Consider the following 26,126-nt stretch of genomic DNA (forward strand, 5'->3'; position numbering starts at 1 on the left):
CTAATGGCCACCACTGGAACTTAGTATAAATGAAGCCTTTTATTTTATTAAAAGTTGAAATAACTATAAAATTATTATTATTATTATTTTAAAATTAAAATTTCTTATTAGGGACCGAGAGTATTTTTTTTTAAAAAGGCTAGAACATAATTGCCCAACGTCCACCAGACACTCAAAACACTCAAATCAATAATATCTCTGCACAAATCGTAAAGCAAATCTCCATCCGGATCTAACTTGCACAAAGGTTCCGGTACTCTCTCATTCCACAAAAAAGTCGACCAGTTTCCTGCTTGGACGTAGTTTCGTGGGGACCAGAGAGCAGACCAGTGAAAATGCATTAACCGTTGGATAGAAATCGGTGGACCCATCATCGTGATCTTTTGCCTTCGTTCTTGTCAATGATAACTCATCGGCTTGGTTGATTCGCACTTTATGCTGAACCCTACTCGGTCGAACCACTGCCCCACTCACGATGGGGAAAGGACGACCCCGGGCCGTCGAGAAGGGCGCCCTAGGGCACGCCCCCGGCGGCGGCGCCACCGCTTCCTCCGTCTCTACCTATTCTTCCGGCGTCGTCGAGGCACCTGTCTACTACCCCACCGAGGAGGAATTCGTCGACCCCTTGGCGTTCATCTACAAAATCCGCCCCCAGGCCGAACCCTTCGGCATCTGTCGTATCGTCCCTCCTCGGTCCTGGAATCCCCCGTTCGCCCTCGACCGCTCCGCCTTCACCTTCCCCACCAAGTCGCAGGACATCCATCTCCTCCAGGCCCGGCCTCCTTCTTGCGACCCCGACACATTCCGCCTCGAGTACGGACGCTTCCTCGAGTCCCACCTCGGCAAACGGTCAACCCGTCGGGTCGTATTCGAGGGAGAGGATCTCGATCTCTGCCGTCTTTTTAACGCCGTTAAGCGCTATGGTGGCTACGATAAAGTCTGCGCGGGTAAGCTCTGGGCTGACGTCGCACGCTTCATTCGTTCGGCATCTAAGATTTCCGAGTGCGCTAAGCACGTCCTCTGTCAGATCTATCGTGAACACCTGTACGACTTCGAGGAATACAACAGCCGATTGAATCGGGGAATTAGGAAGAACAGGAGTTCTAAGCCGTCCATGGTGCGGAAGACTTTAGCCCAGCAGGAGGCCGCTGGTCGGAAGAGGAGAAAGAGAGGTGTGGGTTGTGATAGATTGAAGGAGGTAGTCAAAGAAGAGGAATTGGATCAGATCTGCGAGCAATGCAAGAGTGGTTTGCATGGCGAATTCATGCTTCTATGTGATCGGTGTGATAAAGGCTGGCATTTGTACTGTTTGTCCCCGCCTCTACAAAGCATTCCCCCGGGTAATTGGTACTGCTTGGAGTGTGTAAATTCTGATAAGGACATCTTTGGTTTTGTTCCTGGGAAGCTGTACACAGTCGATGCTTTCAGACTGATAGATGATCGAATGAAGAGGAAGTGGTTTGGGCAGACAATTGTCAGTCGTGTTCAGATGGAAAAACAATTTTGGGAGATCGTTGAAGGTAGAGCAGGGGAATTAGAGGTCATGTATGGCAATGACTTGGATACTTCACTATATGGGAGTGGATTTCCTCGACCAAATGACCCCATTCCATCATCAGCAGATCCAAGTACCTGGAACCAATATATATCCAGCCCATGGAACCTCAATAACCTACCAAAGTTGCCAGGTTCTATGCTTCGCTCTGTCCGTGAGAATATTGCTGGCGTTATGGTTCCTTGGCTCTACATTGGGATGCTTTTTTCATCCTTTTGTTGGCATGTTGAAGATCATTGTTTTTACTCAATTAATTACCTTCATTGGTATGCATCTATTTCATCACATGTCATTTTCAACTTGATACCAATGTGCTTTAGTTAGGTTCACTGATGTTGTGTGTTTATGGTGAAAATAAATGTTAAGAATAGAAAGATATCACGAGTCATGACCACTCAGTACTTCTAATCTGATTTACTCAACCTATTACATAACAAAATTTATATTATCTATTGTTTGTTTTGCTAGAGCACTTATGAAATCTCTTTTTTCATTAAGGTTATGTTTTTTCAAGATATTGGTAAGTAGGGTTTTTAAAATTTTGGAAGGTAGTAAAGATGGATGAGGTGTAATTTTTATACCGGAATGATGGAAGGTAGTAAAGATGGATGAGGTGTAATTTTTTCCATAATTTTTTTCCTTGGGAGAATATTTCTTCCTATATTTACTTGTGGTAAAAATTACAATTTAGGCAAATGACATGAGTACCCTTAGGTTTGCATGTTTGTAGGTGATTTGATAGGGGCATGTTGTTGTAGGTGATGCTACCATGCAATGCGTTACAGAAGTATATAATGTAGTTTGGGCCTGATAGGTGTTTGCATCAACTAGGATTTTGAGGAACTTGGTTTATTGTGTAAATAAAATGGGTAGTTTAGTCATTCAACACATAAACTTTATTGTTCATTTCCATCCATTGTTTATATAGAACAGAAAAGGGGGTGGTAGATAAACAAGAAAAAGCTACACCATCATGCTGATTCCCTTTGGATTCTTTTTTCCCAAACTAGACTACACTGGAAAGAGAATGCAATGCATTTGGTTTGTATTTTGTAGGAGGTTTTCTCTCTCTCTCTCTCTTCCATTTGCTTTTTTTTTTCTTTTTCTTCATATCTAAATAAACAAAATCAAAAGTGAATGAGGGGTTTTTTAATATCTGTTTATCATCATCATCAAGCAGCAGTTTTTTCAACTAGTTAGGGTGGCTAAATAGATCTTAGAACTCAATTTAGTTCCATGAAGCACTATATCATTAGTAATATGCAAATTAATTAAATCGATTCTTTTTATTATATTAACCTGAGTTATGTTTAGTTTTGTTTTATGAGTTACACATTTCACTCTTCTCTGATCTGTTTGTTGTCTTTGAACATGTTATTTGTTGAATTGCATCTAAATTTTTCTACATAATTGCATTTTTTTGCCTATCTTTTGTTGTAATCTTATTCATCCATATTTTAACTTCTTATTTTTGCTACATTAACTTTGATACTTGTTTAGCTTGCAAGTCGTACTACAATCTTTTAGAGTTTCTCCTCAGTCTGCTGAGATATCAATTGCACATTAATGGGCGATTTTTCTCAGTTTTTAATCAGTTTCTCAATAATGATGGTCTTTATATGTTATTTATGATCGTTATCTTGATATTGTACTGGTTCTATTGCTTAAGAAAACTTCACAAAGATAACAATTTTTTACACATATTGTTCTCTTCTGCTTGTGGTTGAGATTTTTGCCTATTTTGATTGATTTATACTAAGGTGATAGTTTTCCTTATCCCAATCAAATTATGAAGCCATAATAATTCGAATGCAATTTGCTTGATGTGCTTGGATACCAAATGGTAAACCTTTAAAGAACATCTTTATGGTTAATATTTTACTTTGTAAATAACTTGGGTGCTCCTACGGATTTAGTGTCACTTAGAGCTCAATGGCAGGAGAAGGTCAATGTCAGGATACACGCCTCACTGTTGTTGCATCTTCATTTCGTGAATCCTTTGTTAAATGTTTCTTTCTAATCCACTTGTTGTACAAGTTGCAGCCTTCAAACACTCTGTTTCTGGAGTACTGAGGAAGCAGCATAGACCTGAGAATTGAGTTTTGTCTAATTCAGAATTAATGTTTAGTGCATACTAAAAGATATTGTTATTGGAAATGACAACTTTATTTATGTACATCTTCCTGTTAAAATTGGGCATTTTAACTTTGGTTAGTCTTGGACAGAACTGAACCATTTTCTTGTGACCCAGTTTTTCCTTGTTTTTTGAAGCACTGTTTCCCATTTTTTTCCTAATGGGACTGTTGATTCAGGTTAGGTTTTATAGCTACTCTGATACAGATAGCAACTTTTGTCTTCTCTATACATTTTATTTTAAAAAATTGCCCCTTACACCAGGATTCTTACAAATGATACTATTAATTGTAATTACTGTTGGATTGAAGTGGAAGAAGTGGAATTGTTAGCTATACCAAGAATTTTTGATTATGCATATAAATATTTTTTGCATGCTGTAATTAGGTGGTTCTGTGCCTGCCTGTTATTTAGCAACGTGCAATCTAGATTTGCATTTGGTTACATTATACGATGTTATGTATGGTGCAGGTAGTTAAAAATGTCCATTTAGCTGGTGTGTTGCTTTATCCTGGTGCTAATGAAACAAAACCTAGGTGGTTGGCTGATCCACATAAGTGGACGGTGGTACATATGCATGAGATAGTTAATTAAGCTTCAGAGGCAATCATGGCTCTCCATATGCATGTTGATTTGTGTTGGACATTTAATAGAGGTGGGCCAAAATATACTTTGTTTGAAATTTTGACAGACTATCAGCCAACAATTGCTTGCAAACATGGGTGGGAAAAATTACTTAATTGAAAATTTTATTGTAAGAATCCTTCACTTTCAAATTGTGGGTAGGACATATTGCTAGAATTTCTTTTATTGGATATACTTGGATTTCTTTTCCTTGTTCCATTTTTAATATAAAATTTTTGTTGATTGTGGTAGGTAAAAGTGGCCATTATTGTCTTACATAGAGTTTAGTAGTGGAGGGATAAGATTCATGTTACTATTAATAACATACATGTTTTTTGTTCAACAGTCCATTAGAAAGTCTAAATATTTATATATGCATGGATATTGTGATAAAACTTTAAGACATGTTCATGTGGCAAGTATGAACAAGTATCAATATCATTTTACATTCTGTAATTTCAGGGGAGAACCAAAGTGTTGGTATGGTGTACCTGGTAATAAAGCAAATGCTTTTGAAGAGGTATTTTATTTTATTATTTTAACTTTTCCTTAGCCTTCTGAAACTAAGTGTATCTTTATTTCTAATTTGCTCACCTTTCAATCATTGAGCTGGAGTTAAGAGTCTATAAGGTAGAATAGTTAGATGTGACAATGAAGTGGTTTTATAACTGAGCTCTCCTAGTTCATGGATGTGTAATGTTGATTTGCATTTTGTTATAGATCAGACATGGGTTATCTAGGTGAAGTACATGTAAGTCAAATTAAAAGAAGTTACTGTTTTAATGCCATTCAATATTCATTCTGAAAGAACTATGATAGTATGACTTTACACATAGTGATAATTTTCGATACTTATTTTCTCAGTCTTGAAACTCAATTAAGTTTAGAGAAACATAAGCTTGCAAAGTTTTTTGGTTCCTGATATTTACATACTATGTAATAATAAGTCACTTGCTGCTGTATGCATTCTACCTATTCAGTCTTTGGGAAGATCATTGTGTTTGATCTGTAAGGATGAAAATGGTCAGGTACTGTTAAAGCCATGTCTAAAGTTCAAACATAGATCCCAATTAACTACTGCATACCTGAATTTGTCCTACACTCTTTCATATTCTTATATTGTTTTAAACACTATTTGGTTTAGTGTGCAAGTTATTTTCTAAATCAAGCTTGGCCAACTTGGTTTGAGCATCCTTATCACCATTCCAAAGGTTCTCTTCTAGTTGTATTATGTTTTTGTAAATTTTAAGCAACTAGAACCCACTCTGTGATATTTCCATCATGGTGACTTGGACATACCAAAAACATGTGATCTTCATTTTGGTTTAAGTGACTACAGATGTGCAACTTTCATAAATAAGTAAACTTCTCAGTATTTGCACAACAACCTCTATGCCTCTGTCTGATATTTACTCATTCACTATCTTTCGTTTTCAAGAGACATCTAAAGTGCAACAGAGATAAACAATCTGTTGCATGCTGATGTGCAAGTACGTTTTATGTTTTTTCATTGGACTGCATCAGTACTTGTTCATTAATTCTTCACATTGCGTTACTACATTTCCTTGGAGATCCTCTTTTTATGCATGCTCAGGAACACTATCATTCTGATTGCAGTCTGGCTGCAGACTGTCCCTTTCATCTCTTTTATGGTTCTCAAGGTTTATGCAAACCAACTTATTATATTTCCATTTATAGGTAATGCGTAAAGCTCTTCCAGATCTCTTTGAGGCTCAGCCAGATTTGCTTTTCCAGCTTGTCACTATGCTTAACCCTTCCATATTGCTAGAAAATGGTGTACAAGTTTATGGTGTTTTGCAGGTAAGTGAAATGAAAATGATGTATCAAAAGTATATGTTGTGTATATTAAATATATTAACTTGAGATATTTTTCCATTGCCTATTAGGATTATTGGGTATTTTATTTAATAGTTCATATTGTTTGGGTTTTATTTTAATGAGGTCATTCTTTCTCTCTGTTGAGGGATAGCATGAAAGCAGATGGTTGCATCTTCTAGAAATATATTTCTCACTAGCAGTAATAGTACTTCATATTTAAACTTTTTCAATGAAACCTGTTGTACTCTGTTCCAGGAGCCTGGAAACTTTGTCATTACTTTCCCGAGATCTTTTCATGGTGGTTTCAATTTTGGTAGGTGGCGATTTAATTAACTGATGTGATAATTGATTGTGTTTCAACTTCTGGTACATGTTATATACACTCCATGGTATAAAGCTTAACAGCTGCCTTTCAGGTTTAAATTGTGCTGAGGCTGTCAATTTTGCTCCTGCTGATTGGCTGCCTCATGGCGGTATTGGATCAGAATTATATCGGTTGTATCACAAGGCTGCTGTTTTATCCCATGAAGAACTTCTTTGTGTAGCCATTAAGGTTCAATTTGTTAGTTTCTTCTGATGTGCATTGTGTCATTTATATTTTGGTTAATATCTATGTAAATTAAATTTTTTTGCAAGTTGTTTATAGATTTATTATTAACATCTGTTGACTTGTCTTTCATTTATATAATTTCAGTTTAATTATTCTGAAGCAATTTGTATGTTTTTGAAGTCTATAAATTCTTTAAATGAAATGACTACTTTTATGTATTGCAATCATATATAAGTGCACAAATTATTCACATCTCAGCTGGAAAGTTTGACGTTTCTTGATATTTGTTGCTGAATCAATTAAATCCATCGAGTTGTTTGGATGATTTAGGCACACAAGGTGTATTTTGTGACTCGATGTGCCCATATCCTATACTGACTTCTCTGATCATTCTTTAATATGGGACAGGGTTTCTATATTTCTAGAGCTTTATATCAAATGGTAACATAGACAACACTCCTACCTTAGCTGAGAATTAAACCTGTGGCCTACAAACTCCACTAACCTATCTGGGAAACAGGCCTTGTGGCACTTCTGAATGAATTCAATTCCAGTCCTATTATATGTTTTCATTTCAGCAATCACCCTATATTTGACCATGTAAAGTTCACATGCATATGAAGCTATGGCCTCTGAATACTTGGTTTGCATTTTCTCTAAATCATTGGTTCCTGTTACAAACTGGTGTTGAAATCAGCAGTTTTGCTTCTTAAGGCATTTGTGTCTTTCTAAATCTTCTATACTCGCTAACAATGGCAGAATGGTTGTGATGCCAAAGCTTTTTCCTATCTGAAGGAAGAAATGCAGAGGGTGTTTGATAGAGAAAAGAAATGTAGGGAGGAACTATGGGTTAATGGCATTGTCAGGTCATTGCAGATGCATCCAAAGAAACATCCCCATTACGTGGGTACTGAGGAGGTAGGCTTTTTTTTTTCCTGTTCTTCATTTCTACATTGATGTCTTATATGTTTATTATCTCTATTTTCATAATGGTTCAATGAAAATTGGATTAATTTTTTAGGACCCTACATGCGTTATTTGTCGGCAGTATTTGTATCTATCGGCCGTTTCATGCAGCTGTAGGTCATCTACCTTTGTCTGTCTTGAGGTATGACATTTATTGACTATAATAGCTATTATAACTTTTAGCTTTATTTTGGGTTTTTGGTGCATTGTATTAGTATTTTAAATAAAAAGTGTACACTTATTTTTCTATTTTGATCTGCTAGCACTGGGAACATCTTTGTGAATGCAAATCCAACAAACTTCGTCTCCTTTATCGTCATACTCTTGCGGAACTTGGTGACTTGATTGATATGGTGTCTCCTAACTCTAAAATCTCAAATGTGGTTGAGATGTTACCGTTATCGGATGATTTTTCTCAAGGAAGTAAATCTTATCCTGGCAGATCAAGTGCCATGACAAAGAAGGTTCATTTATGTTTTTATTCGTATTTGGAAGAGTAGATACTGTTTTCTATTTGATTTTTCTCTTATGAATGAGTTGTTTCATTTGGGAGAACTGCTTTTATATAAGCAGTTCAGTTTCCATGCTTAATATTTTTAATTCATGGGAATATAACATGCTTAATTTCTAGTTCTAATTCTCATGCCCAATCTTATGCTTTGATTTTAACTGATTCACTACAAAGTTTAACTTGGAAAAAAAATTCTATCATATACATGTGGATGCCACCATAGTGGGTTTTCCAGTGTCAATGTTTTTTTTTTCTCTTGAACTTTGAACCTTGCAAGTGAAGAATTGGCTTCGATCTATGATTTGTACCCGCTTTCTTTAATACTCGAAAGAGTAACCTAGAATGAGCTCTAGTACCTATTTCTCTTATAGCATTTAGTATACTAAGGTTCTAATAATTCACAACATTTGTAAACTTTTGCTGTATTAGAAAAAGGTAAATGGTCTGGTCAGTTTCATAGGCTACAGCTATAATTTCACCATTAATGTTGGTCTAGTCTAGCGAATCATTTCATGGCAACACACTGTCATTTGTCCTGATTACAGAGTCCAACATCAGCCATCATAAGCATTCTTATAAGTTTATGATCTTTGCTGACACTTATGTCCTGCTTGATCACACTTTATCATCACTTCCTTTAGCCTTTGTTAGTGTTTCCATTTCACTTTCATAAAAAAAAAAGATACCAAAAATTAAACTAATATTTTCCTTTTCTTTAGAACCAGACTAGAGTTTATACATATTTGGTACTTGGTGTCATATTTTTTTGTTAAATTTTTAATGTTAATTTGGAATTGTTATAAGCATTGACATGAGACTGATCTCCCTTTGAATAGTCAATGAATTCCTGGAAGAATTAACATTTTTTTATTTTGAATTATTATATTTCATCTTCCCCCAAGGAGTAATTAAAAAGTTACAATATACTTTATCTAATCAGGTGAAAGGCTGTGAAATTTCCTATTTACAACTCGCTGAAGATTGGTTTTCTCGTTCTTGCCATATTTTGGAGAGTCCATTTTCAGATTCCAATTATAATAGTTCTCTAACTGAAGCTGAACAATTTCTTTGGGCTGATCATGACATGGATCCTGTAAGATGTATTCCATTTGTTTGAGTCATACTTATGCATAGTGAATGTAGCAACTCTAACCATTTTAGATTGCATTTGATAGGTGCGTGATATGACATTTAAGCTAATTGAGGCTCAAAGATGGGCGCTTAATGTAAATAGTTGTCTGTTTAAAGTAGAGAGCTTGGAACAATCTCCACAAAATCATAAGGAGAAAGTAACATTGTCTGAGTTAGAGAATCTGCTAAGCGTTCAAATCCTGCCTTGCTGCCTGCCTGATTTGCATAAATTGAAGGTTGTAAGCTTGCTTTGTTTTATCACCTTAAGTCACAAAAACAGTTGGTGTAACTGATATCACACTTGCTGAGTTGCTGGTGAAATTTTATCTGTCTTTTTTTGTTGTGCAGGCAGTTGTAGGGGATGCACAGACTTTAGTTACTGAAATACAACATGCCCTTTCATCTTCCTCAAGTGTAAGCAAAAATATAAGCATGAATCATTAACATGATAAAGTTTGCTTATGTACCAAGTTGCTAGGACTTATGATATGTGCAATATTTTTTACTGATTTCTTCTCATGAAATCCACAGTAAATTACAATTTTATATTCTAGTAAAAAACTAATATAGCATTGCTGGTGCCTAATTATTTTTAGCACATTTACTCCATCCTATGACTTTGTTTCCATTGCTAGTACCTGTTACTCTTTTTGGATTAATTGGATCCTATTGTAAAAGACACTGAATTTGTCCTAATTCTAAATTTCCTTCTTAACATCTGAACTTGCAGATTGGCACATTACAAATGCTATACTCTAAAGCCACCAATTTTCCAGTTAGTCTCCAAATTGTTGACAGATTATCCCTTGAAATTTCATCTGCAAAGGTCTAGTTCAGTTCTTTATCTATATTGTTCAATGGATAATAAATTCACAGGCCAGCTTGCAATGCAATCTGTTATTCTGCTCCCTCCCTTATTTTAGCTTCCCTAGGCTGATTTGAGAGAAAGTAAACGTCATGCAGTACCAAAAGTGTAGATATATGATTGTTAGATCATTGGATTTATTTTGTGGTCCCGTGGTCCCCTTATAATGTTAGGACAAGAAGTATGGCATAGAATTTATTAGATGCTTAAGCTCTTGATAATTTTTTAAACTAGATTCTTGAACAAGGTTGCAACAATTCTAAGAGACAAATATATTCCTGCTAATTTATTACTTTGTTCCACTTTTTAATTGAAATCTACCTTATACATCAAGATACCAGCTCAAGACTAGGGCTGTGAAAATTTTCTGGACCAAATGTGTGTAGAATAATTTAGATACAGTGTGTAATAATTTAGACAAGAAGAAATACTATGGTACGAGTTTGTTGGTCTAAGCATCAAACATGAGATATGATATTCAACATGATTCATATATATGATGCTCTTCATAAGAAGTTAGAAAAATAATATATTTGATTCTTGAATTTGCATGTCTTAAGTGTCTGTACGTATGTGCTAACTACTATTTTTACAATTTCTGGTGGCTCTTTTAAATGAAACTGGTTCTTCTAATATATTGATAAACCATAATGATTACAATTTGATCAGGAGTTTTACTGTTTTAACGCCTCTTTTTCATTTTCATTCATTAGGTGAGAATGGGTTCAGGGAACCTGGCCCTCTCACTTAGTCATCTAATCCTATCTATAATTGCATTTGAGATAGCAGATATGTTCCTGAGAGCTTTTACCTGATTTGAATTTCTTGGTACTTAATAATTCACTCTTAGTTTGTTGATTGCTATCGGAAATGAGTTTGCTTACTCGATGTTTTTCTTTTTGCTGAGTGATTTAATACCAAGCAAGATTTAAGATTGGTTCAATACTGACCAGTATGGTGCATATCGTACTGAGTTTAATCGTACTGAGTTTATTGGCACAGATAATCTCCCCTTCACTTTGCGTGCATGCTCCATTTTGTACCTTTTACTACCATTGCCATTTTGCTTCCTTTTTCATTAGTTAATTACTTGGTTGGTGCTATGCTACTTGGTATTTCAGAGTTAATGAATCAACTGCATCTGCATCTTCCCAGCCATCAAAATCAGCTTTGTTTTTTTTGCATCCCCCTACTTTCGATAGTATTGCCTTTCTTTTTTTCCCCCATCAACTTCTAATGAACTCTTCTATTTTACCCAAAGTTTTTTTTTTTGCTAAAATGGGCCCACCATTTTAAAGGGTTATCACTTAAAGAGGAATTGACCAAAATCACTTGAAACTCGATAAGTTTCTTGAACCGGGCACATCTAATTTTAGCTTGCAAAGAGGCAGTTTGCATATGAGATATCAAGTTTGATTTGGAGTAGCATTTGTTTTGTTGCAAACAAAATCTTGTAACTGGTACTGATTTCTTCCAATCATTGATGAGTTGTGCAAGTTAAAACTTAAGAAAATGAGATTGTGGCTTAGCAGATTTGAAAGCCCAAAGCTCGGTTTCATGTGTATTTTTTCTGCATTGTAACTGATTGTTGGTAAAAGTTGTAACCTGGAGTGAAGCTTGCCGAGTTGTATTTAGTGATATCTATTGCCACACAATAATTGGTGCTCATCTTCTTAACTTTACTATTTTCATATATTCTGAATTTCCACTGACCACCTTGATCACAATTTTCATGATGCTTCAGAATTGGTTGGAAAATGCTCATTTGTGCCTCAAGGAGAAAAGGTCTGATGTTATCAATATTGATATCCTAAACAAGATAAAGTTGGAGGTCTGTTGTTTGTGATAAAAAAGCATTTTCACAGTTTTCTGTAGATTAATTTATTTTTATTTTTGGTTATCTGCATAAACATAAACAAGGTGATCTTGTTTGATGAAAATTTCCTTACTTTTAACAGATGTTAGATCTTCATGTTAACTTTCCAGAAATGGATATGCTTTCAAGATTGTGTGAAGAGGTTGAATCATGGAGAATCAGATGTAAATATATGTTGAGAGGTTACATTAGAATGAAGGTAGTGAGCATCATACTACCATATGAGTTTTGTGTATCATATAGTTAGCTTTCTTTTTGTACCCTATGCAATATCCATCTTAAATAGTACAGATCAAAATACTCCAGCTGATTGTACAGGAACTCAAAGATTTCCTTATGTCTTCTGATCATCTGACGGTCAGCATTCCAGAATTGGATCTGCTAAGGAAATACAGCTCTGATGCTCGATCTTGGGTTTGCCATCTCCAAGGTGTTCTGCAAAATCTTGATAAGCGAGAGGACTATGGAAACATTGTTATAGAACTTTCATGCATTTTGAAGTCTGGTTACTTGTTACATGTGCAAGGTATAAATTTGTAAATTTTTTCTATGTCAAGTATTTTGGTTAGAAAAAATCTCACTCTTTTATCTCAACTTATATTTGGACCAGTTGATGAGTTGCCTCTTGTTGTTGCTGAGCTAAAAAGGTCCATATGTAGAAAAAATGCTTCAAAGGTATTAATTCATTTCTGACAGACCTTGAATTCTTCTCTTTCTCATCCTTTCAGAAAAAGACACGCATAACGAATAAGTTGTATTTTGTTAATTAGTTTTGTATCGTTCATACTTATGGTCAATTTCAGTGAACACGTCTCTGAACATATTAGCTGACTGTCTAGGCAGCAGCAACAGACTTTTTCAGTTCGATCATTTTGATTTCGCATTGGAAGGAGTATGTAAAAAACCAATAGATCATTAAAGAATCTTGGTGGTGTGCAGGCATGTCTTAGTCAAACAAATAAGGGGAACTATTTCTTATGGAATACTAAATAAGGGTAGCTCATTCATGATTTCCATGCATCGACATTACACAACTTTTGTAATAGAGTTCAATATAGTCTCTTTGGTAGCCGTCTGATGGCATCTTTTTTTGTTGTATCTGTTTTTGGTTGGTTCAAATGGAACTTTACATTACTAGTGTTTGTCAATGCTGAAGTTTCTACACCATTAAACCCTTGGGCTATATGCTCTGAGCACCAGGCTGCTGGCATTAGTAGATCAATCTCCTCTTTGCCTCTAATTCTTTCTGGAGAGTCAAAGCACTCTCTTACAATCTTCTACCTAGTATAACGTTGGCTTAAATCTTTTTCTCTTAGATCAATTTTTTCCTCTTCTATATGTCCCTTAATTGTGATTGATGCTACAATAGTGATCTAATCTGGCAGTTACTATTGATTACTTGTCTCTTATTCTTTGCTTCTACAGGCACTTTCTGCTCCTATGCCTTTGGGTTTCCTTCAGCATATTTTATATGAAGCTTCTAAGTAGGTTCAAGTTTTTGTTTTAGTGTTGCTTAATTTACTTTGAATTGACCTCGTTATATTATGTCATAGGTTTCAGTCATGTGTAATCTCTTGAATTTTCTTTTCCAGGTTAGAAATTGAGAATGAACAAGTGTTTGTGAATGTTTCCAAGATGCTCACGAAAGCCATTGCTTGGGAAGAAGGAGCTAAATCTGCCCTTGAACATGTAGCACATATCTCTGTGTTTGAAAAAATTTTAAGGTAAGAACAAGCTATTATGCCATTTTGATCTGCTTTTTGCTAGTGTGCTTATGATGCGTCATTGTATGCTTCAGGGATTCTGATTCTATATTAGTTGGTCTTCCATCGTTTCCGAACATTAGAGATGCAGTGTCAATGGCTAAGATGTGGATAAGTAGATCGCAATTATTTTTAAAACATGCTCCAAATGTGAATACATCAGAACCGTTGCTTAGAGTTGATGATTTGAAGGTTCACATCTTATCATGAATTATCTTCTTTTACTCATTAATCTGTTCTTTACACATATTTTCAAGTGGTGATGGTTTTGCAGGATTTGGTTACTCAAACTAAACATCTGAAAGTCACCGTAGATGCTACTGACAAACTTCAGAGTATTGTTGCAGAAGTTGAAGGATGGGAGCAAGATAGTTGTTGTTTATTAGGAAATGTCAAATCCCTGTTTGATACATACCATTCTACTTCAACTATTGACAATCACCTTTCGACAAAGATCGAGCAACTACTCAGAAAAATTGAATCTTCCATAGAAGTTGGGGACTACTTGTGTTATAATTTTAAGGAGTTACCTAATCTGAAAACTGCAGCCATGTCTTTGCAATGGTGCTTGACAGCAATCTCTTTCTGCTATAGGATCCCATTATTAGAGGTAATTCTTCCAACTCTATTTTGCTTATGGTTTGCTTTTAACTGTACCAGAAGTCTATCTTATTATTTCTTAGTAATACAGTTGCTGGTGTGCAATTGTATGGTTGCTAGTTTGTTTCTTATTCATGCATATCTGCAATTAGTTTGTTCCAATTTTGAATGTTCAAATCCAATGGATCTGCACCATGCTGACAATATTTAGTGTGATACTATTTCAAGCTCTCATGCAAGATTGCAAGCCAATTATATCTGTTTCTGTATGTCAACACTTCCACCACCGCATCTGCGATCTGCAACTTTAAAATAATTTCTGTCTCCGCTTCCTTTATTTCAGGGTTACCAAGAATATGGTTTTCTGCTCCATGCTATATTGTTCTATTTTCACTCAATAGATTTGCTGTTAATTGAACACTTTCACAGAAGTACCTTTTACTTTGTTCCAATTTCTAACAAGTCAACTTCTATTCATTTAAGTCTTGTATTTTCCTCATGTTGAACTTGATTATCTTTTTTGCCCAAGCAATATTAAAGTTCTAGATATATAGAGTTGTTATATTTTGATGCATGTAGTGCCTCAAATGAGATACTAAGTGAATTTTGGGAAGACAGGATGTTGATAGATTACTTGATGAAGCAAACCATCTTCCTATAATCTTCTTGGATAGCCATCTTGTGCAACTGTTGAATGTGGGAGTTAACTGGCTTAGGAAGACACTTTGCACACTCCCAGAACTTAACAGCACTAAAAGGTGCAAGTTGAAGGATGTTGAACTTGTTTTAGATGAATTTCAGGTCAGTCATTTTTCTTATTTTGTCACCTGAACTTTCAGATTATTTGTTTTTGTATCGTTGGTAACATGATCATGATTCCTAATTAATACAGGAAGTTATTGTTCCATATCCAATGATGGTTACTCAGATTCAAGATGCCATCCAAAAGCATGAGTTAGTCTTCAGACTGTATATTTCACTTTTTTTTATTTCAATCATATATTTATGTGTATTCACATGCCTGTTGATGTTTATTGACCTGAAAAGCTAGTAAGGTTTCAATTGTTTCAAAAACAGAAATGTATCATTGGTAAAAAAATTTAAAATAAATTATTTTCAACTGGTTAGAAAATTTTGTTTCTGTTTATATGAAAATGATTTGGTATTTGTTTTCCATTGTGTTTTTTGACTTTCTGATGGCATTTAATTCCACAACACTCAAGTCCACTGTATTTATATGAACTTACGTTATGTAACAATGTGTCCTTAGGTTAAAAGAAACAACTACAAGATAATTAATCAACTAGTTATCATGCTTTATATGTCAAAGTGTTGCATAGTTAAGAAATAATAAATTAAAAGAACTTTGTGCAACTGATACAGGCAGTACATATCTTGAGGTATGCCTTCTTGTAGCCGCAGTATAGGGTACTTGAGCCTTAGTTTCAAAATAAAATTGGATTAAGTTTGTTCTTTTTTGTTTTATTTTCTTCTGTTGATGCAAACTGCAAACAATATGTTACGGGTGCGGCTTGAGTGAAGACTATCAGAGTTGGCATTGTATCTATTTTCTAACACTGCTATTATGAAGTACCTATGAAGAGTTCAATTGCCAACTCCAAATAGCTGGTTCTTGCGTCCTATGTTTTGCACTATAATTGTTTAGATTATTATTTCTTTCTATTATCGTATTTCCAACTTAGTTTTTCTTATTTCGTCTTCTTTTAAAAAAAAATCATTGTGGCCGTGGTTTATTTTTTATTTTCTATTTTACATTTGCATTTAGTTTCTACATATTCAAATATAGAAAAAGGGTCAGATGAGGATGCCACAATTAATCCTACTGATTGAACCAAACTCAGATGGGAAAGGAAATGAAACAGTAGTTGAACATGTTTTTCCGGTAAAGGAAAGTGTCATTCTACCTAAGTTTAATCTTTCAGTTTTGCCCAGGTTTTCATTAGATTTATCTTTGCTATCTGGAAAACATTATATATATTGTAAAATATTTTCCATGAAACAAAAATATCCGACATGGTAATGTACCATATAGTTTGCAACCATTATGTTGTTTTTTATTGCTTCTAATAACCTGGAAAATGTAGGTATTTCTTTTACTTTTGTTTGACATCTCCTGTCCAATGTCATGGTGCAGGTCCTGGGTGGGGCAAGTTCATGCTTATTTTTCACTTCCAAAAGGACAGCCATGGCTTTCATTATTGAAGCTGAAAGTAATGCTCTACAACAAATTCAACAATATTATGGGAATTTTGATTTACTAAAATATTTCTTCTAAAATCTACTTTTGTTTGTTGTATGTAATCGTATATACAATAATCTGTATGAGTAATTTGATGCAGGTTTAAAATTATTTAGATTATTATTGGTAATATTTTATTTATTCAAAATAGTTCAAATGTTTATATTTTTCTGGAGTAATATTGTTTAAAAATTTTAGAAGTTCTCAGCTTCCTTTTATTGGATAGCGTCATTGTTTGACTACAAACTAGATTTTTTCAGCTTGTCCAACAAATGATTGAAAGATGTTTATTTTTCAAATTAGGTGATCTTATCCAAATCCTCATTTGTTTTGTTTCATTAGCTCTCCATATTATATTGTTGCAGGAGGATGGGGAAGCTGCTGCTTTTATGTGTTATGAGCTTGATAAAGTAGCTTCTGAAGTAGAAAAAGTCGAGAATTGGTTGTCCCAATGCCATGCTATTTTGGAGCCACTATTTGGTAACTTGGGCTCCTTGACTTCTGGGCTAGTGCAAGTATGTTTTGTTAGCAATTTCTGATGTGATTAAGAATACTGGAATATATCTCATATTATTATAATTTACAGATCAAAGATTCACTTGATAGGGCTTTGCGTATATATCGTGATTCAAAGGGACAAGGAGCCAGAGGGTTCTGTGTCTGCTGCCCCAATTATGGAGGGAATGAAGAAGTCTATACTTGCCTCATATGCAATGATCGGTAAGATGACTGAGTTAACATTTGAACTTAGGTTAAAAGTCTAAACTAAGATGACAAATTGCAAGTATGTTGCTTATGTCTGGTGATGAAACTGATCCACCCACTCAGGAACAACTCTGTTCCTTTCGCTTTCAAGCTTTATCAAGCTCATCAAATAATTGGAGTAAGAAATCAATTTAAATGCAAGATCATACAGACAGGCTTAATTTAACTCAATTTGTTGAAATATGTATAACTTTTTTTTTCGAGCTATTGGATTTTATCTTATTGGATGGATAGCAGTAAACTAACAGAATATTAAATTTTTGTCATGGAAAGATCCAGAAACCTGCTTGAAAAGCTTGGGTTTAATAAACTCACCTCATTTTAAGATACAATGACAACCTGAGACGGAGTTCTCAATCTCTCATCATATCTAATGTTACTTAACTTTTGGACTCAGCTTAACCTTGTCATTAAAAATTTTGGAATGGATATTTCTATTCATTCTGTCATTAGGAAATTGCTCAGTAGTTTTGGTTCAAGTTGACTCAGTGCTGATGCATGTGGACCAATTACCTCTCCTTCACAAATGGGTGTGTGCATGTGCACAAAACTTTTATGGTTGATTTGCTGTGATTATATATCTATTAGGGTGATAGTTAGAAGTCTTAGTAAACTTTGATTGAGGTTGTACCATCAACTCTTTTTTCTGTTGTGGTTGTTATTTCCATGTGATCATAAGCAATGGTACATCAGGTAGAGTTGATTCTCGTGGTTCATTTTTCTTGGTGCTTAGGAATGTCATAATTGAATTGGCAGGTACCATTTTTCATGTGTTGGACCACCACTTGCTAATGCTTCTATGACAAACGAGTATGCATGTCCCCTGTGTGTTTATGTTGAAAATGGAGCTCTACCAAGAAATGAAAGCCAATTGTTGGTATGCAAAGTGCTGTATAATTTCACATTTGACGAAATTTTTCACATTTAATATAAGTACAAGAGCTCTTTCGTTCATGTGATGTTGGTATTGTTTTGTGCAGTTCTCCAAAGGAAATCGACCTGAAGTCAAATCATTTTTTGAATTGGTTTCAGCTGCTTCAGATATATTTGCTAGGTATGAAGAATTGATGTGTTAATATAAATGAATGCTTCATATCTTATATTAACTATTGAATATACTTCATTTATTTTTGTTTGGATGCAATCACATGTGAATTTAATGTACTAGATTTTGGACATTCTGTTGTCCTTTCTCCTCTTCCTCTCCTCCTCCTGCTCCTCTTCTTGAGTCCTGGCAGATCTACAGCATCTTGTGTCAATACACCATAAGTTGGCTGGCATTGGAATCACCTTGTTTCAATCAGACACCAAAATCCCTACAAAACTTTGTAGCTATTATTGTAGAAAGTTTGCTCCTTTTTATTTCTACCATTTTTGTACAAGTGGGTGGCCATGGTCCCTTGGTTCCAACTAGTGACCGAAGATACTTAAATTCAATATCATTTTTTTTTTTGTATTAAGTGACTATTGACCCTTAGGTCCAACTTGCGACTCAAAGATGGAGATGGTCATTGATGGAAGCTTAAAGATTTGTTGTGCATAAGGGAATTCTGATAATTATGACTTTTACAAACAATGCTGGATAAAGTGGTTAACTATTGTGCCCAACATGCCAAGTATTAAATCATATGAAATTTTTGGTATGTATGTTAACTTTGTTTTGTTAATGACTGAATAACGGATTAAATATGACTGTACTATCAATTTTAACATTAAAGGATAGTAATAAGTTTTTATTGATTTTGTTGTTAATCTATTTTGATAATTATAGGTTCCAAATTTTTATTTTTGTAGCATCAGTTTATGTGATGTGGTTCATTGAAATTCCCTTGCCTAATATTGAAGAATTATTTATGTTATAGGTATCTTATTTTTCAAACTTTTGTTTGTTTTTGTAGGATTGAAGAATTGAATTTAGTGGAAAGAATTGTCGAACGGGCATGCGAGTGCAAGTCCTTTGTGTCTGAAATAGTGAAATCTATTACTTCTCACTATGAAAAAGATCTGAGCTCTATCTCTGAGAGTATTCTGATTGCTCTGAAGGTTGTTTTTGTTAATCCAGTTTGACACTAATATTGTTTTTTCTGCTTATTTATTTGCTATTATTTTAGTTGTATTGATTTACTTTGTTTCTTTGATTCTTCCTATGCATGATAGCCTTGAAATTGTTACAACTGTACCAGGCAATATCTGTGACTGGGATATATGATCACCAAGGTTGCTGCGATCTTGAGTCAGTATTGACAAGATATTCTTGGAAAGTTAGAGTCAGGAAGCTTTTAACAGGATCAAAGAAACCTGTCCTTTCACAACTTCAGAGGGTTATGAAAGAGGTAAAGAACTTTGTTATTTTGATCATTGACAGATCTTTTTAAACACCATTCTATGGAAAAATTTCTGCCCATTTGGCCTTCTGACATTAAACATATTTACATATTACTAGTTTACCATAATATTGCTTAGCTTTCTATTGATATTTGCTCTTTGTTTATTTTAATCAAATAATAAATTTTAGATTGTCGCCAGCAGTTAGTTAGTGCTCATATTCAATGAATTATAGATAGAAACAAACAGTTAATGCTTATATTCAATGAGTTGTAGATGGAAATAAGTAGTTATTGCTCATGTTCAGTGACTTATAGATAGAAACCAACAGTTATTGCTCATATTGAATGAGTTATAGATAGAAATGGATATGCTTAAAAATACTTAGTGAAGTGGTAAATTTTTTGAGTAAGAAAGTTATTCTTCACCTACATTATCAGTGCCAAGAGTTTGAATTTGCAAGAACATTTCCAAAAGGAATAAGACAAGGATGGAATGCTTGATTATGTGTGTTCACTCATCCATCGCTGCATCAACAGTCAAAGTTTTTCAAGGATTAGAGAACCTGCATAGACTTGGCGTAGCATCATGCAGTATCTCTACAAGAAACAAAAACTACATATCATGTTGAGTGATGTGCAATATTATACTATATTCCAGCTTAAATCTTAGGCTGCTCACTGGAGATGAGACCAACTTCATTTTATTCCATGGGTAGTAGCATTCATATATTGAGGATTCATAGTAAATGTTTAGTCTAACTTAGATTTTGTGATTTGCTCACACATTCATTTGAAAGCAAAATGTTATATCTTAAGTATCTGGCAGGCAGTTCATCAGTTAAAGCAAGGGAACTTATATATTTTTATAGATTCAATATAGCCTTCGTATGCTTCTCTTTGCCTTTTTTGAACTATGACTCTTATCAAACCCAATTTAACCATGGTATTCTCATTGGAACGTATGCTCTGATGCTCAAATAATTCTTGTTAATGACTACAGAAATTAGGGGTTGTTATGGTAACATTTCACATATTTTAAATTGGCCACAGTTCAGAGTTCATATATTAGAGTTCCTAAGTCCTAACTGCCTGATGGTTTAGATGTATCTTCTATTCTTAATATTGCAGGGTACAGCTATGGGCATAACATCTAAGGATCATCTCATGAGGGAAATTACAGATATGAAACAGATAAGCCTGCAGTGGGTAGATATTGCCAGAAAGGTAAAAGACGATATTGGAATCTCCTTATCATACTTGATTTAAATAGAGATAAACCAAGGCATCCATGTATAGCAGGTGGCTTCAGATTCAGGGAAACTTGCACTTAGTGAGGTCTACAAGCTTATAATTGAAGGCGAACATTTGCCACTTCATTTTGAAAAAGAATTGAAGGTATACATTATCTCTAGAATATTATGAAAATTAGATCATATTTTCATCCATCTTGTAACTTTGTTTAAAATGTTTGCAGTTATTGAGAGAAAGAACTTTGCTTTATTGCATCTGTCGGATGCCTAATGATCAGAGAGCAATGATTGCCTGTGACCAATGTGATGAGTGGTACCATTTTGAATGCATTAATTTGCACGAACCTCCTCCAAAGACCTTTTACTGTCCTGCATGTCAACCAACTAATGGAGTAGCTGTATCTCTTCCGTATGTGATATGCAGTGAAGAGAGGTAAGAAATAGGAGATTGTTTTGGATTATTGTGTGATATCTAGCTAATGGGTTTCTTGATTTAGTATTCTCAGTTAAATACATTCAATTTGATTCTATCCTGGATTATATATGAGGTATCATACAGGACACCTGGTATGTTACAATTTTATGCTATTTGACATTAGGATAACTCACTTTGCGGATGATTGTTAGTGGAGACTTAGAAAGGCAGTAAGAACCTGAAAATTCTGCTCTCATATCACTTAACTAAATGTCAAAAACATGGTTTTGCACAGGTCTGGTGCTGGTTTCTAGAGCATGCTATTTTGATCTCTCAGAACTTGAATCATGTTGTTCTTTGAGCTGACTGCTTTACAATGGACAATACATACTAGTTCAATTAGTGGTCAGAACTGTATTTGAAGACTTGATAAAATGCAGCTTTATATGTTAAGGATGTTCAATGTGCTATGGTAGTTTAAAACATGCTTTCATGCTTGAACGTAATCTGGATAACTTGAGTATATTAATGAGGAATCAAATTAATTATGTTGCATAGCACCTATTTAAACTGGAGCTTCATATTTGAGCTTAATATTATGGAAGCTTAGCCATTTCTTTCAGACATATGTCGATTGATTAACACATACTTTACAGATCAAACAACGAAGGGGGCCCTAATACACCTGCCTGTCATAGGGAATCTAAACATATAGGTTCAAGAACTAATTATGGACACTCACAGGATGCTGTTGAGTTACTTGATGTTTTAAGATCTCATAATGGTGTTCATCAGCTATGGAGAGAAAATAGAAGGCCTCTTCACAGAACAACTAGGAGACGTGGTAAGATAGAATATCTTGATAATTTGATGCTCACTTTTGAATTAACAGTTCAACTTTTTGTCCTCTCTGTTCATTCTTATGGGTAATGGTTTAAAAGCAAAAAAGGTTGTGGCATCTCTCTCATTGTAGTTAAGTATTTTGGTATGTTTACTTGTACATTAATGTGCTGTGTCAGGTGCCTATTCCTTAAATTATGAAACTAGTTATTGGGCCTTTGCCCTTCTTTTAATTAGTTTATCACTATGACACAAACAATTAGTAAACAATGTAACAATTTGATTTATCATTTTCAAATAAAATAGCAAGTATGATGATCAATTAGCATGTCAACCAAACAATTAGGTATGAACACATGACATGTTGGTGGAATTCTTATATCTCAATCGATTGTCATGGGGTTAAAAATTAATTGCTAAAAAAGCTATTTACTACAACATTTGCTATTTTAGCAATTAATTTGTATTATGTGTGCCATTTTGATTGTAAAGTCAAGCTCTGTGAGCATGTCATGTGCCAAATTCATGTGAAGTTACAAAGTAATGCTAAGTTTACTTATTATAAATCTCAAATCTTAGGATTTTTAGCAATTAATCTACAACCCATGTGCAATATTGATTTCATGCATGGCATTCTGACTGTAAAAAAAATTGAGCCATGAGGACATGCCATGTGTCAATTGTATTGTGGGCTACAGATTATTCACTAAAACAGTTTACTTGTTACAAACATTAAACCTTATGCTATTTTAGCAATTGATCTACAATCCTTTGGGTCATTTTGATTGTAAAATAGAGCCACGTGGACATGTCATTTATACTGATTATTTAGTTTGTGATAGGTCAGTGCATATGATTGTAATTGGTTTGTTCACTGCAAACTATTAAGTCATGTCATATGTGACTATTACTCTTTTATGTTTTCTTTATCTTGTCTTTTGTTTAAAAAATGGCCTCTCCTATGACGGCATATCACAGCATTGCAACCTTTTTTGGATGTGCATCTGCAATATTCACATGCAAATCAAGCTGTTATCATACACTGGACAATTATCCTGTATTTTCTATTTATTGGCATCTGTTTCATTGAAGTATCTCCATTCTTTGCTTTATTTTTTAATGCATGATAGCCATAAATGTGATTGTGATGCCTAAAGCTCTGTTTACTTCGTAGGAATGCAATTGGAGAGGGAGGAGGCACAGAAGGGAAGGGAAGGAGGAGCAATAGGATGAGGGAGGGTGGAGGGGGTGAGAAGTCAAAGCTGTTTACTTGATAGGAGGGACAAGGTAGAATGAAATAAAGTGTCAAAATATCCTTATCTATTGTCATTGCAGGGCTATTATAGTCTCTCTATCTCTCTTCTTTTTCTCATCTATTTACTTTTTGTCTGCCCACTTTTGGGCAGATGTGTTTCAAAAGATAGGAGCAGAAGTTTGGTCATTTTTCTGCTCTGCTTCCAAATTGTTGGAAGACATATGCTTCTACTCCATTCCTTTTTGCTTCCTCTCCATTCATGGAAGTAAACAAGGCTAATTGTTGCTTCAAGTCTGTAACCGGCAAGCTTCTGCCAGGTTTCTTTTTTTGCTTAGTGATAATCTTCATCTTAGCAAAGCAGAGAAGCATTTTGCTAGAAGATGGCAAATGGACATGATTTATGTAGTTTCATTAGCTTACACCTTGATTTTGGCTTACTACATAAAATATTATTATTGTTTATCTATATAATGGCTGCCATTGCTAATAACATAACATCAGTGAGACTCTGAGATAAATTGATTATGTCGAGTAATGTTAACATGGTAATCTTTTGTATATAATTTATTTGGCATAAAAAGAATGTGGTCATTTGACTGCCTTGATATTATACTTTTTCTTGTGTCATGTTCATATGTTTTAGAAACATATCAACCTGGTACCTAGGCAAACTTAGTAATTTTAAAAAATTCTAGTTTCTCCTAATTTCTTGATCTGTAGTTTGTTGCTTAGTTAAGGGCTGATGACTTGTTCTAACTGTGTGATTTATATGGATAAAGTGAAAAGATTTGTAGCTGGTCTTAGCTTGAGATATTGATTATTGGAAAAGAATCTTTCCCTTTTTATCTGTTCCACCTATCTAGTCTCTTGGTTAAGATTTAATGCTCACAGCAATTGAATGCTTGGTATTCTTACCTCTGTAACCTTTGAGATGACAACAATCGTAGATTATTTCTTCTTCTCTTAGATCAACTATTGATACTTCCTAAAATAATGCAAATGGTTGGATAAGTTCCTTATAGACGAATTTGTATAAAATTGTGATTTATTGTTTACTATATTGGGGTGTAATTTTAGGATCAAACTGGTGTGTCTTAGTCCATATATGCCTTTAATCTAGGGATTCCATATGGAATAACACTTTTTTTGTTTCTGATTATTTAGTTTTTTCCCTAAGAGATTGTTCTATCTAATAAAGAAACTAAAATTATGCAACTTACCTATTTTGTGGCCTTCTTGCAGTAGAGCCTTAATTTGCCACTGGTCAGCCTCTTCTACGCAGCTTGCTGAGTAGTCGTTCCTGGCAAACCTGGCCACAATGCTCGTATGATGCAAGAAAAAGACAGTGCAGGATCATGAGTGTATCTACAAAACTTGGCCACTGTCAAACAGGTCTCCATTTGGCTGTGCCGTTATGTCAAGTTTCAAATGAAAACTTTTCTAGATAACTGTTCAGGCTCCATTATTGTAAGAAAGGGACGGGACTAAAGGCACACTGTGAGTAGTCCTTTCTGTAGTGGTGCATGCTGGAATTGCTGGGGTGGCAGGTCCACTTGCACTTGGCTACGGAAACACGGTGACATCAGATTGATGTGAGCTTGTGGGGGGTTTCAACCCTGTGGGATATTGAACGCTACTTTGTAGTGCCCTTTGCTCCTAGCACTTCACATGCCCCTGTCTGCCGAGAAGAAGACTGCGACTCCCAAGTGCATGCAATTTCCACATGATTTGCGAGATGTTTCCGTTGCATGCGAACCATGTAGGTCCCGTAGCTTTTTTTAACCTTCAAGTTCCTTTTTGACCACTACTTTAAGTTTCATTATATTTATTGTTATAAATTTGTGATGTGCTCCGATTGTCTTGAAGCTATGGGAAGGCAATGTAATTTATTTATTCAATTTGATGTAATTCACAGTTCAAGATTTTCTCAATAAAGATCTTTTCTGTTCCTTTTTAAAAGGATAATCTGCATCTCTTCTCCCTGCCGATATCATTGCAAAATCCAGATTATCAGATTTGGAGGAGGAAGTGGCGGTTGCTATTTGTTCTTTGCCTCTGGGGAATATGTAAGTCCATCGTATATCTTGAATGCTTTCTAGTAGTTACAGCCAAAAAGGATAGGTTATCTGCAACAACCGGATCGATCCTTTGTCACATATCACATATTAGTCTGCACATGAAAGGTATTCGTACTTGGAAACCACGCTATTATATCTGTTGTGTCAATAAAAACATGCTGGCAAAGCTTGCTACTGCACTTATCTACACTATTTTTTCTATCAGAATGTGGGCTTCAAATATTGCTTAATTTTCAGAGATTTATAAGTATGTTCCTTACCTGTGAATTATATTCCCTCTAGTTCGAGGGAGGGAAGAGGTAATCATATAAATAGATATGGATATATTACATAGCAAAATAGATGGTTAAATCAAGGGTTTGTTGGCACTGTGTGTGCCATTAATGCTGCCCACGTTCTTCCTTGGAACGTCGGCATTCGATGTCAACCGGTGCTGGGCATTGACAGTGTGGGTTACATTACATTACCCTTCTTTGTCTGGCATTCGTACTCACCATGACCTACGTGTCTATCTCCGTGACTC

General features: G+C 34.9%; 1 protein-coding gene across 7 annotated transcripts; it reads left to right on the plus strand.

Annotated features, from left to right (window-relative positions):
* The first annotated feature begins 465 nt into the window (after positions 1-465).
* Positions 466-25,484, plus strand: LOC141838603 (lysine-specific demethylase JMJ17). Of its 7 annotated transcripts, none has more exons than XM_074726121.1 (35): positions 466-1,821; positions 4,775-4,832; positions 6,011-6,133; positions 6,407-6,464; positions 6,568-6,704; positions 7,461-7,619; positions 7,723-7,809; positions 7,931-8,131; positions 9,119-9,271; positions 9,354-9,545; positions 9,658-9,723; positions 10,040-10,135; positions 11,919-12,005; positions 12,133-12,249; positions 12,369-12,576; positions 12,661-12,725; positions 13,476-13,534; positions 13,643-13,774; positions 13,849-14,005; positions 14,088-14,423; positions 15,032-15,214; positions 15,306-15,367; positions 16,569-16,644; positions 17,039-17,188; positions 17,260-17,393; positions 18,195-18,315; positions 18,419-18,492; positions 19,337-19,481; positions 19,622-19,771; positions 20,894-20,989; positions 21,062-21,160; positions 21,240-21,448; positions 22,087-22,274; positions 23,445-23,557; positions 24,768-25,484. In XM_074726121.1, exons 1-34 carry the CDS (start codon positions 476-478, stop codon positions 23,501-23,503), a joined length of 5,583 nt encoding a protein of 1,860 aa, XP_074582222.1. In that variant the 5' UTR covers positions 466-475; the 3' UTR covers positions 23,504-23,557; positions 24,768-25,484. The 7 variants fall into 7 exon arrangements, with proteins under 7 accessions (XP_074582222.1, XP_074582223.1, XP_074582224.1 ...); XM_074726122.1 differs by having other exon boundaries at positions 24,771-25,484; XM_074726123.1 differs by having other exon boundaries at positions 24,808-25,484.
* Positions 25,485-26,126: the final 642 nt, after the last annotated feature.

The sequence above is a fragment of the Curcuma longa genome, chromosome 11, assembly GCF_044706935.1.
Source record: "Curcuma longa cultivar G26 ecotype Majalengka, Jawa Barat chromosome 11, ITB_CL_G26_1.1, whole genome shotgun sequence".
NCBI classification, from domain to species: domain Eukaryota; kingdom Viridiplantae; phylum Streptophyta; class Magnoliopsida; order Zingiberales; family Zingiberaceae; genus Curcuma; species Curcuma longa.

Bases quoted from the DNA above. Each gene is read 5' to 3' on its own strand.
- LOC141838603 (XM_074726121.1), top strand. From the start codon at position 476: ATGGGGAAAGGACGACCCCGGGCCGTCGAGAAGGGCGCCCTAGGGCAC. The intron at 12,006-12,132 runs GTCTGTTGTTTG...TACTTTTAACAG, and splicing joins TAAACAAGATAAAGTTGGAG to ATGTTAGATCTTCATGTTAA. The intron at 13,535-13,642 runs GTAGGTTCAAGT...TTTCTTTTCCAG, and splicing joins ATTTTATATGAAGCTTCTAA to GTTAGAAATTGAGAATGAAC.